The 16659-nt window shown below is 44.9% G+C and overlaps 1 protein-coding gene across 2 annotated transcripts in view; it reads left to right on the top strand.

Moving 5' to 3' along the window:
• The window catches only part of LOC129384661 (uncharacterized), a 46121-nt gene extending 30042 nt beyond the window's left edge, over positions 1-16079 (top strand). Inside the window, exons 4-7 of one of the 2 annotated variants that reach the window (XM_055070261.1) lie at positions 2974-3120; positions 4740-4822; positions 8008-8236; positions 15942-16079. In XM_055070261.1, coding sequence (XP_054926236.1) covers positions 2974-3120; positions 4740-4822; positions 8008-8236; positions 15942-15959 — 477 coding nt within the window. In that variant the 3' untranslated portion in view covers positions 15960-16079. The remainder of the gene's footprint in view (positions 1-2973; positions 3121-4739; positions 4823-8007; positions 8237-15941) is intronic. The other variant, XM_055070262.2, reaches the window with a different exon arrangement.
• Positions 16080-16659: the final 580 nt, after the last annotated feature.

Below are 16659 nucleotides of genomic sequence, written 5' to 3'. Positions count from 1 at the left end.
CAGACACTTTTCGTCCCTGCCGCATTTCCATACTACTGGCATCGAGGTTTCCGCGTCTTCAGACCTCGGAGCCGTCGTGACAGCGCTTGCCTTGTCGCTGGACTCCTGTTCCATTTGCGTACTATCAACATTAATGGGACCTTCGCTCGCAACAATACAGGCAGTCTCATTTTCTGACTTAGCTCGGCAGGTTTGTACTGTATGTCCATGCCGTCCGCACCCCTCGCACTTCAACGTCGACCTGCGAGTGCGACCCAAGGGGCAATTCACAGCCCGATGCTCTATCCTGTCACACATAAAACATTTGATTCTGCTCCGAGTCTGTTCTCTCTCATCTGGTATCTTCTTATCCTCCTCCCCTTTCCCTAGTTCTTTTGGCCTTGAGCTTCTAAAGAGCGGTCGGCGTGTTCAGATAGTTCTCTCTTTCAGGAATATTGTCGCGCCCTTATGACATGATGGTAAGAAGTGTTCAGCAATCCTGTTGTCCCTCAAGTCTTCAAATGTCTTCCCTATGTTAGCGATCTCCAACCAACGTTCAATGTAGTTGGAGATTCGAGCGGCGAATTGCCGGCCCGTCTCGTTTTCGTATGGCTTGGAGTTTCGGAATTTCTCCCAGAAACCTTCGGCCGTTAGTCTGAAGTGTTGTAGGACAGCCTTATTCAGCTTGTCGTAATCTAGTGCGTCAGTCGCTGACATCCGGCTGTACACGGCCAACGCTTCCCCCACAAGACAGATACTCAATTCAGTCGCCCAGTCACTCCTCTGCCAGCCTTGTCCAGTTGCGATTCGCTCGAAACACTGTATGTAGACATCTAGGTCATCTCGCTTTTCATCAAATGGGGCGATTAACTTCTGGGGCACACTGTCGCTATCCTCTGAGGTACCACATCTGAGCTCCTATTTCCCGCCTATTCTCCACTGTTACTCACGCGCAAGTGCAATTAATTTTCCGTAAGCTCTTTTTCTATCACGAAGTTCCTATACGCACGCTCGTCCGCAGCTTTCGCTCTCCCCTCAGCTGCCTTGGCTATCTCCTCATCTTTCTTCGCAGCCTCTTGTGCCTCTGCGCGTTCTTAATCGCTTCTGCTCCTCGTGATACAGTGCCATTAGGGCCTCGGCCGACATGCCCGCGGCACTCTCAGCAGTCAGCAAACGTGCAAGGTCCATTCCGCTGCACAAGACACTCCGAGGCAAGTGACGAAATTAAAGGGATCCTGGCAGGCTTGCCAATGTTGCTACGCATACGTTAACGCCTGGTACGCTTGCTTGAGCAGGCAGAATGAGCACATGAACACAAGGTGCAGTACACACAACATTCATTCGATATGGAATTTTTAACAGCAGAAGCACACTGCAATATTCAACACTTATTGTACACGGACTGCGTCCTCCTTTGTTATGTTTTACGCTCGCACTACCGCCTTAACCAACGTCTGTGCGGAGATCGTTTTTACACTATCGTAGGGGCGCTTACAGTACCGGTTCTGTTCGGGGCAGATATCGGCGTCCCCCGGTCTGTGGTCCGTCGTTGCAATCCGGTCGTTTTCAGTCATCCCTAGTGCCCGGCGTCACCGATGCCGCGGCCGACGTGACGAAGGCACAGTCGCTCAGGAGCTATCGCGCTTCGGCAGAGCAGGACTCGTGCCGGCTGGCGCTCCTGATGCGCGCGGGCCCAGCTTAGTTCCCTAGACGGCATGGTGACTGGCTGCAGCCAGCCTTCGTGCGCCTACGTTCAGCGGCGTGAACGCTGACGTGTCCTGGCAGGTAGGTCTGGGCCTGCGGTAGTCCTGAAGACGTCGGTCATCTGCTCGCCGAGCCTGGTACTCTGGCGGGACGTCGCTGCATCGCCTAGGTACTGCGGCAGTACCCAGAGTGGCCATCTCCGGCCGTCTTCTCCTGGAACGCTACGCCCCGGCCACAACGTCCTTCTCTGCGCGCGCCCCTCTCCAAGATGGCGGCACCACGCGCTTTCTTAACTCCCTCTTTCTTATTTTTCTTTCCAATCTCTTCTTGCCTGCCTTCGATCGTGGTACCGCTTTCTCGTCAGCTTTTTTTTTTGTTTGCACTTGTCACTCCTGACCGTAAGGAAATGAAAACGCTGCTGTCTGCCATCTATATTTATACCTTTTTATTTTCCTGCTCCGTTTGCATCCTGTGTGTCTCGCCAGTTTCTATTTCTTCATTGCTTTTCCGTTGAAGCGCTAGGTAATCTGGAGCCAAAGTCAGGCAGCACGTGCTTGTCGTCTTTCTGTTGTCATTTTTTTCTCCATGCCATGCGACGCGTAATGCCTACGTCGTCTCGCGAACTTCAAACGTGACAGACACGTTCCTAGTGGCCCAATTCGGCATCAAAGTGGCTCATTGTAGACCAGCACAGAGCAAGCGGCACATATCCAGCGCTCCAAGTCTGCGTCAAAGAGCTTCTTCGAACAGCAGTAGCTGCCCAGTTCCGCGTATACAGGGACCTACGTCGTCGTTGAAGAGCGGATCATAAGTATGAACACACTGCCACACTCAGTGACCCAAGTTGCTCGGATGGTTGCTTTGAAATCCTGTTCCGTCAGGACAGAAGCCCGACGCGCCACTCAGTCGATCACGGGCTACCCAGTGAGCCAGGAAGGCGTGAATATGCTTAGGTAGAAACATAGATGGACACAAAAATAGATAGCCCCCAGAAAGTGCGCGAATCAACCTAATAATTCTTACACTATAAACGGCTTTTATTTTCGATGACGCAATCAAATTAACGTATTCAACCAGAACAACGTTTTGTACAACGGAAGAATGCTTGCTGCTGAAGGAACTTGTTGAAAATTACTTATTAAGGCAAACGGTGCACTGGTCTGACAGCGAAATAGCGCCCGTTTCTTTAACATTGCCTGAAAATCTGGCCCGCAATCACGTCTCTCGGCAATAAGCAAGTGCATTTCTTACCTAGGTATGATCTGTTTAATTTTGCGACCACACTTGCAGTTCTACTTGGATGACAAGCCATTTATAAAACCGGCTGTGCCGAAGTTCAGCTCCCTGCAGAGGCTGGAGATCACGGCAGACGAGTTGACGGTGTACGAGGCGCACTTTACCAATAAGAAGGAAATACGTGCATTTATATTCACTGGAGTAAGTTGCTCCCCTTTCGTCAATTGTATGGCGTCTATGAGGGACAATAACGAGATTCTGTAAAACGAGACAAGTAGAATATTATCGATAACTTAAAGGAATCACAAATGTCTGGCATACTAGCTTTTGATATTACTTGAATTAAGCGCTGATACCCTCAAGTGGGCATCCTAATTAGGGTAGCAATTATTAGGATTAAAGAAAGGCTGCAAGAAAAACGTGATGCCTTTCATATATGTCATAAGTACAACTACAGCAGAGGTTCGATTGAGCAAGTTGAGTGATATATTTTAACAAGATATTCTCATAAACCTGACGCTATTTGCCGTAAGTAAGCCTTGCCGAGCAAATTATAAACAGAAACATCACGTTGGCTGGGTGGGGCTTTTGTAACAAAATACCTGTGCCAGTGATGCCCTGCATACGTTAGGCGAAAATCTCTTACACTTTAAAAGGTGTGATTCGTGACTCATATTTCAGTCATATGATACCTTATCTGCAGCTTCTCTGTGACACATGCTCTGGAACAACATTTAGGATTTTCACTTTTTTTCAGCACATTTTCTATGGACGTTGGTGCTATCACAAAAACTTAATTTGCTACTGCGTAAAAGTTAAGAAATTTTCATATTAATTTGATATTCAGTACTTTGCAAGCAAATTAATATAATTCTTCTGCTTGCCAATAAGGCTTTGAAGCTTGGATTACACTTCAATATGAGCAGCAGTTTGTATGAAACTAATATATAGCGCCCAGTTCTGCAATGTAGTTTCGCATCATTGTGTGAGTAACCTAAATACATTCCTGTGAGAAAATATTGCTTCGTTCTAACTCGACTAAGCAGGTTAGAGTTATTCTATGGTTCGTCATAAGCAACTTTTAAATAAACAGTTTTTGTTTGATTTGCTCTGCAAAGCTTTCTAACTGTCATTTTTCAGGTTTTTGTATGGACTTGAACAAATCTCCATATAATGATAAAAGAGGTCAACTTTGCTAGCATATCAGCCGGGCTTTTTCTTCGTCAGGAGTTCAGAAATTTGATAATGACACGCAGCTTTCGTGAATATTATCGAAGTCAAACAGTGAAACATTTAAAAAAAAGTAGTTCTTAATTGTACAGTTATTTTTACTAACGATATAGTTCGTTGGACCGCTTGGTCTAGTTACTTTTCGACATCATTCAAAGTGTCATGTACACCGCCTGTCACATGCCTTTCTGAATTCACGGGTTTCGGAACTTAAGTTTATATGGCGCTTATACTATAAATTAAGAGCCACAGAAATGGCTTGTTAAGGACTCAGCACAACATATCGCTCAGTGTATGTCTTATGTCTACACGCATTTAAATGTTTACACAATTGGACACATATGTCTGGTACATTCCGTTTTGTTAGTTATCCCTCGTAAGACAATCGGTCGCGATTGGAAAAAAGAAGCATGATCAAAACAAAGAGGCAAACAAAACATTGTAAAGTCTCCAAGAATCGATTATCCGTTCAGGGCGTTCATTTCTAGCAGATAATACACAATGACCAAGTAGGTGCAATCAGGCACAAAGCCACATAATTTCCTAGCACAGTTGCTGTCTATATATAATAGGTATGTCGTCTCTTACAGAACGGAATAGAGGTACCTACGACTCCCGCGCTGTACCCGTCTTCTTACATAGAGTTCCGAGGCAGACCACTCGAGAATAAACGGTGCGTAAGTTTTCTGTCAAGCGAATTGCTTGTTGCCTTCACTAAAGGCTTTTCCAAGAGTCTGCGCCATTCACTGAGACTTTCAGGCACACATCATTATTGTTAAAAATGAAAGATATCTAATACAAACGTGTCATGCAACCTACTCAACGACCAAATTTTTGGCACTGGTGAACACCAGAAACGAAGGACAACATATTATTTATTACTCGTACATTAGGATGCATTCATGCAGCTCGGTGCATTAGAATGTACTCGTAGCAATTTTTTTCATTCGAAAACGACATGTGACTTCATTTGCATCTTTGAACGCTCAAAAAAGAGAGATCACGTGCGGGTACTGCGGACCCGCAAAAAGTCGGTGGCGGATGTTGACTATTCAGCCTTTCTCTGCTCTACGGAAGTCACCAATAAACTGTCCAGTATAGTACTTGCGACATTGCGAAAGTTGAATGTTTCAGCTTTATTTTTGGCAACATTATCTATATTTTAGAACACAGTAGAGCCTTAATGAGGGGAAGCTTAGAGGATGGGAGAAATTCTTTTCCGTTAACAAAAGCTGGCCTTTACATAAAAGATTTTTAGATGTGCAGGTACTGTATATCCTACACCCTCCTAACACTATTATATATGTTAACACATAGAAGTTGATGTAGCAGGTAATTTAGGTAATTTGCCGTTTGTCTTGTGTGTCTTCGGTAACTACTGGGTTAACAAGGTTTCGTTCTCAGTTTTGAATAGGTGCCGGTGACGTGTCAATACGAAAGCGGAGCTCGCATTGCTCCAGTCTGTCTTCGAATAATGTGTTGTCATGCATGGGGTCCTCATTATTGAAAGGGTGCTGTTAAGGCAAATGAAATTTTCGGTATCCTTATTTTTGCCGGCTGTTTGGCAAGTAGGAGTGGCGTGTAGACGTCAAGGTACGTAAAGTCAACCACAAACATTTACAGAACACAAGATCTCCGAAAGAGCTGAATATCTGCGCTGCCTGACAGCGCAGCCTAGTATTCGCATTTACAACCTCTACTGGTATATGCTAACAACGTCGTGATGTTCGGTTTTACTGACTACTGTTACAGCCTGCTCGAAAATCGAACGTTTTATGAGATCACGTGTTGTGTAAACTTTTGCGGTTAACTGTACATGATATGCGATAAAAACTGTAGGACGCTTAAGCTTCGCCTTTAAGAGTTGTATGCGCGAGTATTCAAAGATCGGTGACTGCTTCATACGCTTCGCGTCTACTGCAGCTTATGTAACCGCTATCTTTACCGGGAAACGCTGCGGCGAATGCTAGGCATGAAGGCGAGCTTTCTGGTAATGACGGGGCCTCTGCTTGGCCCGATCCCGGAAATAGTCCACAGCCGCTCCAAGAAATTGTATCATTCCGAAGTTTCTCCTACTGTTTCGCACTTGTATTATGTAATCCTCAGAATATCTAAAATAAAAGGCATGTATTGTCGGTGTTTTGCTTCATCGCATTCGTTTGTGAGCTGTCACTCTCAAAGTCTCGAGGAATAACTTTGTCAAGGATGTAAAACAAGGTGTGAGCAACTTTATTGATAGAATGGTGTGGCAATATAACCCCCATATACCGCATGCCATTTAGCAAGGCGTATCTTATACATACAGGGTCCTGAATGTTTGGCTGCGCGTGTTCAAGGAAAAGATTTTTCACTCACCGCTGCACTGTTCTTGCTCAAAATCTTGCATAACTATCGCATTTTGTCGTCGACTTCGTTTACTATAACACTTGGCACGATTAGTCGCCTGTCTTTTAATACAAACATGAGGAACTCTTCTCGCCTATGGGAAAGATGGCGTCTGAAAAGCCGGCCCTGGCATAGACATGTATCGCTGCCTGCCGGCAGCAGCAGGACAGAGCTGCTGCCGCATAAGCGGCCGATTTCAAAATGCCATTTTGTCTGCTAAGCAGTTCCTTCCACAAGTCTGTGCCAGGGCCGGCTTTTCAGACGCCATTTTTCCCATAGGAGAAAACAGGTTCTCATGTTTGTCTTAAAAGACAGACGACTAATCGCGCCAAGTGTTATACTAAACGAAGTCGACGACAAAATGCTATGGTTCTGCAAAATTTTGAGCAAGAAGAGTGCAGCGGTGAGTGAAAAATCTTTTCCTTGAAAACGCGCAGCCAAATATTCAGGACCCTGTATACCTAAACATATGCGGAAATTTTCGCTCATGGACAACTCCGCCGATGCCAACGCCGGCACCGTATTTTCTGAGACAGGGGGCCATTAACGCTACCGCAGTAAGATATATCAAACATTTCCCTTCTGGAAGTTTTTGATTGCTTTCTGGATAGAAGGCAGCTGTCGGAAACCATATAAATCAGCCCTGGCCTCTCTTTTCATAAAAATTATATGGATTGGACTGTGTCTGTGGTTCCATTTACTGAAAGTACGAGGTTTTTTTTTTTCTCTTTACCAAAGGCCTTTTCGCATTACCCATGCCCAAAATCAAGCAATTAGGACGCTTTGGCTCAATTCCGGCGGGAACTTCGTTCAAGCGATACCTGTGTAAATAGATTTCCGCTGTAACATGTGCTTTCTCTTCAGTCTCTAGCGCTTTAAGAAAGGAACATAAGCAAGCACTCACGAGTGACCATGTGACATAAAAGGAAATAGACTTATGTAAGACGTTACGGCATGCATATTGATAACGGGCCTGATTTTCGTAGTGCAACTAAAATAGCCTGCTTTTGACGATAGGATAATATTTTTTTTTCCGTGCAGAGACTGGGTGGCGAGTTTGCGCTATCTGACAGGCAATACAGGCTTTGTTATGTTTACTGGTGGTAGGCTTCCGAATTCTCTCTAAATCTGGACTCACACGGGCACCTAACTTCATCATACGAAAATTTTTTATTGCTGCATGATTCTGTAAGGTTCGAGTGGTAAATGGAAAAACAAATGTAGAGCGTGCATTAGTGTGGCGCCAACTGCCAATGGCAATGCTTATCTTAGATGTAAATTGGCGGAACTTGTCGAGCACGCAATGTCGCATTTCAGATACCGTTCAACGGTAATGTCTGTGGCTTAAATTCTGTACAGCTGGGCTTAATATAATCAACGAGGACTCAAGTCAAGGAGCGATAAAATGCCTATTAGAAAGCGTCTTTAAAGGAAAGGAGTGCGCACTGCGCTGACTTTTCTTTCCTTTTTCAGGTCATGGGTGCAAATTCGTAGCGTTCTCTCCGAGCTTGTTCCCACCGAGACCTTCTTTATTCGCGAGACGGCGACCACCACTCAAAAGCAAGTCCAAGTGGTTATAAAAGTGTACGACACGAACTACTCAATCTCGAGCGACGAGGGTTACCAAGCCGTGCATCCGACGCAATTCAAGGCACCACGTTCGTTCTCCATATACGAGTTTGTATTGAGCAGCCTTCTCATGGTATGTAGTCAAGTGGTCCAAGCTATCCCGTGGCAAATGTTTTTGCAGCCCTAATTCACGGCTACTTAGACATATTCCACTGCGCCAAAATGAAACAGAGCTCTGCTAAAAGAATCAAGAATAATTTGTTTTCTACTATAAGGACTGTGACACTGGCGTGATTCAATCAAGAAAGCTTAGTGCAAGGCTGGGCCACATATTGCACAATTGGGTGCTAAGATTACACAGCGCCTCTTCAAGATTTTAATAATTACAGCTGCTCTGCCTCATTATTGCCCCTTTACTGTTTATAACTCTGCATTACCTCCCTATGTTAGCGCCGCTGGCATTCGCAAAATTTTTTATACCGACCTGATTCAGAGCACATTTACAAATATTAGCAAATAATATCTCATGAAACAAGTCTGGTGTGTTTGTGAAGCTGTTATATATAATACAATGAATATAGCTTTGTATATAGCATACTATTTTAACAATACGGCAGAAATCTTACCTGGCAGTTTACCATTCAGTTTTCGTGAAGCAGCACAACTTTTCTGAACGATGACAAGTGGTACTTACTTGGTTGTTCTCGCGCTAAACTTGGTGATTCTATGCAAGCTTTAGCGAAGCAATTTATTCTTCTACGGGCGCGGACTTTTTTGCCTCACTTTTAAGATGGTACGACTTTTTATTCTTTTGGCAAGGTCTTTTGTGTTACTGGAAACCAGAAATTGTTGACCAAGTTTCACAAATATGCTTATCCTGCCATGCTGTGTTGAATCTAATATGGGTAGTATTCCTAACGGCCTCTAACAATCAAAACATCGAATTCAATTCTTCATCTCCATAGCGTGCTTTCAACAGCTCAAGGTATTTTTATAGTTTGGAGCTTTTAGATGTACGACCAATTTTACTTGTCGCTGTTTTACTTGCACGTTTCATGGACCTTTGTTTTAAAGGTGGATCGCTACGCTTGGGCGCGACGAGCAGAGTATATCAGTGCGTAAATCACACGCTGACGAGCATGTTTGCTCGATCATGTACGACATGCTCCATGAAAGAGTTAAATGTTCGTAATAAGTCCATGTGTTCCACCCTTCAAAAGTGGCATACCATTGATGAGGGTGATGCAGTCAAGTGCATGCAGCTCTTGCCTAAATGCCATGAACCTTCATTGTATCGATTTGTCCCTAGATAGATAAAGATAGAGTTGCAGCACCTTAGCCACACAGTGCAAAAAGATTGTTGGCGACACGCATTCAAACGCATACTGTCATGCAGCAGAACTGATAGTTGGGCGAGTTGGTGCGAATTCATAGTGAAATATTTGGCGCGCAGCCACACAGTGCAAAAAGATGGTTGGCGACACGCATTCAAACGCACAGTGTCATGCAGCAGAACTGATAGTTGGGCGAGTTGGTGCGAATTCATAGTGAAATATTTGGCGCGCACAAGTGTCCCCCTTCACTGTGCCCTTGTCGATTGCGCGCGCTAAATATTTCGTCCGAATTTCTGTTGAAAACGCAGGGATTCCACTAAACTGCTAAGATATCGTTCTCCAACTAGACACTTTTTCGCCAAACGCGCAGATCCTTACTAGTGTACCTGACAGAAACGGAAACTGAAAGGCCCAGATGTACCCGTGCTTGGCTAGAGGCCGCCTGGTGGTGGCTTCGAATTTACGGCGGCTAGCCATTCCGCAGCCACGGCAACAGCTCAGCAATGTCAGCGAAGACCAGTGGCACTGAAATCCTTGTGGAAATGCAACTAACATAAGGGGCACAAAATGTCGGAGGTAGCGGATGCGACGACCCTCAAGATAAAGAATCAAGGCCGCCATTGGTTTCGGTGTTAGAGATGTCAGGAGATATACATTGCGTGTGTAGAGTCATTGAAGCAACTAGAAAGAGTCTCTTTAGCGTGTGGGAAGCTTCCCTCCTCGTACCAATTTATTCCGGCGTTTATTTCATTCCATCCAGGCTAACATCAACCTGTTTTTAATGATTTATCGGGTCGTGTGCTCTCGATACGGACAATTTACATGTCCAGCACTATAACCCAAGTATCCCATGGGGGCTGGTGAGATCATGGTGATGTCAGTTTTTTTTTTTTGTGAAGGGTGCACGAATACTATAAATAAAGGGCTGCGCTGGTATGTTACTGAATATGCGCTATACAACATTCCGATGACAGACAAGCAGTCTTTCCGTCTTCCTCACAAAACTTAAATTAGTTTATCCAGCAGTTCCTACAATGAAGACAATAACGCTTTATAATAAATAAATCTTTGTGCCTACAGTTACTCTCTCCGCATAGAGAAAGTAGGCTTTTAAGACGAAGCTGTTAGTGTGACTTGTAACACTGAACAATAATCGCGTTTTCACCGACTCGTAAGGTTTGGCTAAGCTCGGTATTAGTGAAATAAAGGATTTATTAGCTAGTGTAGCGAGTTAGCTTAGGTGGTTATTAGTGATGCAATCAATGTAGGTCATTGGTTAGTCTAGTATCTTAGTAACTACATCTAGGCAGTTATTAGTTTTCTTGCAGTTCAAGTTAGTAGAGTTAAGCGCCATTGTAATGGAACCGGCACGCATGCACACAATAAATGTAGGGCATTCTAGCTATCACGAGAACAGATGCATCCTGAGAAAAAAGATTGAAATGCCAACACCTAAAAGGAGCGCTAAAAATAGCAACCCACACAATATACGCGCAATTGTGCAATACTGCGATATTGAATAGCAATATAGCCAGTTTTTAACAATCGAATAGTCCCAATTGCGCCTTTTGAGTTGTGTATTAAGCTATTGATACAAATGCAGGCGAACCTGGAAATGAAACCGCGCGTTCTAGTTTGTTTGAAAGGTGTTCGCGCTTAAATTTTTACATATTTTGAAGAAACAGGGCGGTCATTTGCACGGTGTGCCTGAAATATTCACACGCCTATACGGGCAGTTGATCCTTCCGCAACCACTCGAGCACGCACAGAACCCTTCTGGCGTTCACTGGAGGCCTTCACACAGCGGGCACAATGTGAAGCGTTCCCATAGCGTTAAGCGGGAGTTTTGTGACCAGAAGAAGCGTATTAGATGACCCTGGTATCGATCACCATCCTAATAACTAATTAGCAGGTTTTCAAAGCGTACACTTCCCCAGTTGCGTCGAGCCGAGTTTCGCCGTCGCCAGCAATTCGTCCTTCATATGACCGCAGCTGCGCCGTAGCCTGGGCAACGCATCAGGTGGCTCGCCGTGCCGAGCTCCACCGCCGGCATGGCGCATGGGATCTCCACAGCAGGGTCACTGCTTGACCACGTGACCCGTCGCGCGCCTGGCTAAGAGCATACAGTTTCCTACAATATACTAGAAGGAACTCTGGCGCTGCAGTCGTTGTCCTACCATGGGAATGACGGGAAGTACATGCACTCGTCTGATCTTCGTACTTGCGAATTCAGACGTTCTTGTAGCTTTGTAAATTACGCTATAGAAATCCTATTGCCCTAAATTTCAGAGCAATCTATACTCCCCGAAGTGCAAAAGACGCTGCGAACACGCGCAATCGCTACTAACTGGAACGATTGAGCTTGTCGAAGTGGCAAAATCGAAACGCGTCAAGCGTCTCAAGTCACTGGCATGCGCACGATAAATTCATAAAGCCGTTTCACATCGCTTTCACATGCGCCCGTGGCTTGTTGTATCAATGAGGGAGGGTGCGTGTTAGGCAACGAGTAAATTTTTATGTGAGGTGGTCGTCGCATTTAGATTTTTAAACCACCCCTTTTCCATAGAACATTTGGCTACAGTGAGACATAAGCGGATAAGCTCGGATTTAATAGAGATTATGTTCCAAGAAGCATTATTTCGATCAATGTACCGCGAAGGCCAGGGGAAATACATGCTAAACGTGGGAAACGAATGATTGTACCAGGGAGAGTAAAAACATTCTTTGTGAAACTACACCCTAATACCTTGCCTGTGAAAACATGGCTCGAAGAAATAGGGGACTATTTACGAGGGGGGGGGGGGGGGGGGGGGCTAACTGTGGTTTGCAAGATACCAGAAACTATAGAACACGTTTTTCAAGACTGTTGCAGTGCGGTCTTCTTTTGGGATATTATGCAAAGAACAATTAACGAAGAATTGCCGTTAACACCAAATGGTATTCGTTACCTAGCCACAGTGCAAGACAGCATACCTTATGACATGTTCTTTCTTCTCGGCCTTCACAGTATCTGGAGAAACCGCATGTCTGTAAGGAATTGTGATACAAATGTGAGAAGAGTAAACTCTTATTTTGCTGAAAATATGAGTAAACTGCGGAAAGTGTTTCAGAAATTAGCATATCACGATAAACTGTTATTATTGATGGATGCCCTTGCAAAATTAATGTTTTGTAGTCTCAACCACAGGCTCAAAGCGCAGCTGTGGTAAAGTGAATATTGTCAGACGGTGGCAGCAGGGTGTATTGGTGTATTTGCCGATTGTCTGCAAATAAAGAAAAAATGCGTCTGTGGCTTAATGGTTTAAATATCAGACTTCTGTGCTAGAGGCCCTGTGTTCGAATTCTGCCATCGGACAATTTTAATACGCTAAGATCATGAATTTGAAGAAGGCAGACAGGTCGGCCTGCGTTAACGCGCTCTAGCCTGCTACTCTGTGCAGGTTGAGGGGGAACGGGGACATAAAGGTGTGATGAGGGATGATGATGACACAGAAAGAGGGATGCTCAACGGGGAAAGCAAGTTCAACATTCTGATGATAAACATTCAGAAATATCATACCTGAAGCCACTATCAGGTTCCGTATCAAGCCTGTAGTCACCAATCGAAGTGAACTTAGATAGAGGCGCTCGGACGAAGCTGGTGCCTGGACCTCCCCTGCGTGATCAGCACAAACGCCAAAGCTTTATAGCATGTAAAGAGCTGCGATAAGCTGCTCCAGCACGGCGAGCACCTGCAGGGCATGTTTAGCGACCAGATTCTCGAGACCACCCAGACTCACGCGCGTTGACTCTAACAGGTGCTTCAGCATTTTCTGTACGCTCTCCTTCTCATTATGACCACCTCCTTGCTTGCCCGTGGTGTCACCGGTTTCATTGGCCCTATAATTCTTGGCTTCAGTGGGAGAGGACCAATGTTTCTTTAATTATTTATTACACAGTACAATGTTGAAAATGACGAGTTTACAAAGTCACGAAGCCGCTTGAAGCCAGAAGGATTAAGTTTAGGCAAATCCAAGTAATTCCTATAACTCCCATTGCAGCGCCCGTAGACACTAGCACCAGAGTTCCCTGTAGTAATTATTGTATGAAACTGTATGGCGCTCCTCTATGGCTAAGAGGAGCGCCGCGCCCGCCTAGTCAGTGCGAGGCTGGCCATGGATGAGAGCGAGGCCGGACCATCTTCTCTAAGCGTTGCGCGAGAGCGGGGGACCCGTCGTTGCCAAGCGGCGCCTGACCACCCCATTGGTATCGCCCGGGCGAGCAGCTTCACTGGAGCGGGTCCGGAGTGCAACAGCCGTCGCGCCGATGAGATCAATGCAGCCACCGTTTTCGCGCCCTGTCCGTTTGTGCTTGAACACTGCGCATGTTCGCGGCGTCTCTTTTCATGTCTAGCATATGCGCTTTCCCTGTGGTACAACACGCTTCGCATCATAGAACCATGCCTGTCTACTCAAGCCTAATCACAGACATGTTTAGCCATCGACCTAGGCACAGCCATAATACCCGGCTTAACGGTGATTGTATACATAAGTATAATAATTGCAGTTAAATCAAAGGTTAACCAAGAGAAACCGAGACCTGATGAGGCTAAACCAAGCTTTCGCTTTGCCTATACAGGGTTAGCTGATCTAAGCCGTGGCCAATTTTTTACTCCCGCTCGTGTGGAGTCATATGCAGCAATGTGTACAAAATATTCATAGCTTCGTTGTGCGCTCTTCGAAATTATTTCGTCCTATATGGGCATACGCAGAATGTGAATTACAGGACGATGTGTTCATTTATTGGTGCAGAACGTTGTAAGGATATTCGTGACTCAAGTTCTGCTAGCTCATTCTCGCACATGAAAAACGATGACGTTTGTAGGAAGCATGTTGAAGTTTTTCTTAAATCTAGTACTTGTCAAAAATTACTGTGGCCAATATCTCTACCGCGAGCATATTAGTTCACATAAACCTGGCTTTAAAAAAGTTTGACAGCTGCATTATGAAAAGGCAAAAACAAGATAGCAAATATGGCAGCATAATTAATGACTTTAATCTCTGTGGCGTACATTCGTTCCAGTGAGCGTGAGGCTTACATCCTAGGTAACTAGATAAGGACACACGTTTGAGTCAGTGCAATGCTGATCAGAGCTATAAAGGAGAAACAATGCGAAATGTAACTGTAATAAAATACAAAAGGATCTTCCTTGGAAATGGCCTAAATAGTACATATTGCTTTGAAATTTGGTGGATTTACCTGCCAAGACTACGGTACAATCATGAAGCACGCCGTAGTGGGAGAAACTTCGCATATTTGATCATTCCAGCGACGCAGGCGGCGCCACGCGGCCCTGCTCCGAAGCAGTCACCCGGTGATAGAAATCGGCGACGCATTTCGGCGGTTCGGTCTCGGAATAGTCATGGACGCGCCGAAGTGGAAGAAAGATAATAATAATCGCATGTGCAGCAACCCGCATTGCTCAAACCGCCCCGCTAGTCAAACAGCTGCGCTAAATTTCAGTTTATTTGCTCCACCGTACGCCACTCGAGGCTCTAGGCGAGAGTGATCACCCCTGAACGTTACGAGTTTCGCAAATTGTTGTATTTTACAGCGGTTTTCTGTTAAGTTTATGGTTGGATTCGCACTAAAGTTTGTTTCTTACTGCAGAGCATTAATTCGTTGAAAACAGGAGCGCTTGAAAAACAACTACCTGTTACCACTATGCGCTTGCGTTTATAACTTTTTGTGAACCCACAAATATATGGCTTCATGCGCGTGAGCAGCTTCAAGGTTAGTAACGACAAACTGACCTTGAGAGGGCCTGTATCTAGACGTACTACGACGTTCACACAGCATGATGGGCCCTTCATTGCACTCGTCTGCAGGCAGAGCGATTCCACGTTGACATCGGTGTCTGTAATGTACTTGATGCCACAGCATATGATGTGACCGGCGTAGAACGTATCTTCGCCTTTATTTAAACACCTTTGCGTCTCATTAGCGAGAGAAAGTATGGTCTGCAGCGAAACCAGAGGGCCTGACGTGCTTTTCTGCTCGAGATGCACACGCTTGTGAGATCGTCTTATGACCGTCTCGGTAGCCATTTTCACCTACCATCGCGCCACCTATAGTCGCTGGAATGAGCGAATATTTTGAGCACTTGTGCATCGAATGCACAAGTGCCTCGCCTTGCTTTTTTTACTGTGTTGTTTTACTCGTTTTACTTGCACAGAAGGCTGCGCCAATGGCGAATAAACCTGGGGACCTCCTTCTGTATATGCAGAACTGTGGATCATTCCTAAATTATGCAATAAACTTGCAATAATTGAATAGAATACCTAACGTGCACCAGATGCACCGCACACGGAGGTTTTCAGTTTTGTCTGCATCAAATTGAGGCTGCCGCTTTCATTGTTTGATCCCGTGATATCCTGCTTAGCAGCCGCATGCCAAAGCCGCTAAGCCACAGAGGTTGCTAATCCTATATAAATACTCCTTAAAATATTCTGTTTTGTTTTGCAGTGTGTGCCACCCAGTTAAGAGTGCGGAAGCTCTTTGATGTCGCAGTCACTCACCCACCGGTGACAAGGTTACACGGATCTTCTTTTCACAAGAGCACATTTTCATTAAAATAAAACTACTTAAGGTAACCAGTTGAAATCAGAATTGTTACTTCATGTCTGCACGTTCAAAATTATTTTCTTCTAGCCTTATCTCGTAGAAAGTGATGCGTCCTCCAAGGAAACGCTATTTCTCATTTCTAATTGTCAATCATGTGCTATTTCAGTGCGCAGGAGAAAATATAGTGTGCATTACGCTTCCCGTAAATGTGAATTCAAGAAAACTTGTGCATAAAGATAACCGAGTCCCTGGGCGAGCTCCTAAAGAGTACTTCAGATTGGCATCACAACGTCATGAATATCTTAAAATTCAGATGATGGGTTCAGTAAATATTCAAAGTCTATGCATTAGAAACTCGTGTGTGATTTAGCTTCTTAGTGTGATGTCAATGCTAATAGTGACGGTTGCGCGATCTTGTATTTATTTATTTTCACTACTGCCCCTCTCAGTTCACAGCATAGCAGGTGGGCATTACCGAAGTAAATCAGCCAGGGTAGCATTAAAGCAATAAATGTATCCAAGGTTTCTTTCAGTTCCTTGGTGAGTGCATATCTTACGACGGAATAATCAGCACCTGCGTCAATTAATGCACTCAATTTACGAAGTCTGAAGAAATTCT

This window comes from Dermacentor andersoni, chromosome 5, assembly GCF_023375885.2.
Source record: "Dermacentor andersoni chromosome 5, qqDerAnde1_hic_scaffold, whole genome shotgun sequence".
Classification (NCBI taxonomy): domain Eukaryota; kingdom Metazoa; phylum Arthropoda; class Arachnida; order Ixodida; family Ixodidae; genus Dermacentor; species Dermacentor andersoni.
This window is presented reverse-complemented; position numbering and strand designations above follow the sequence as displayed.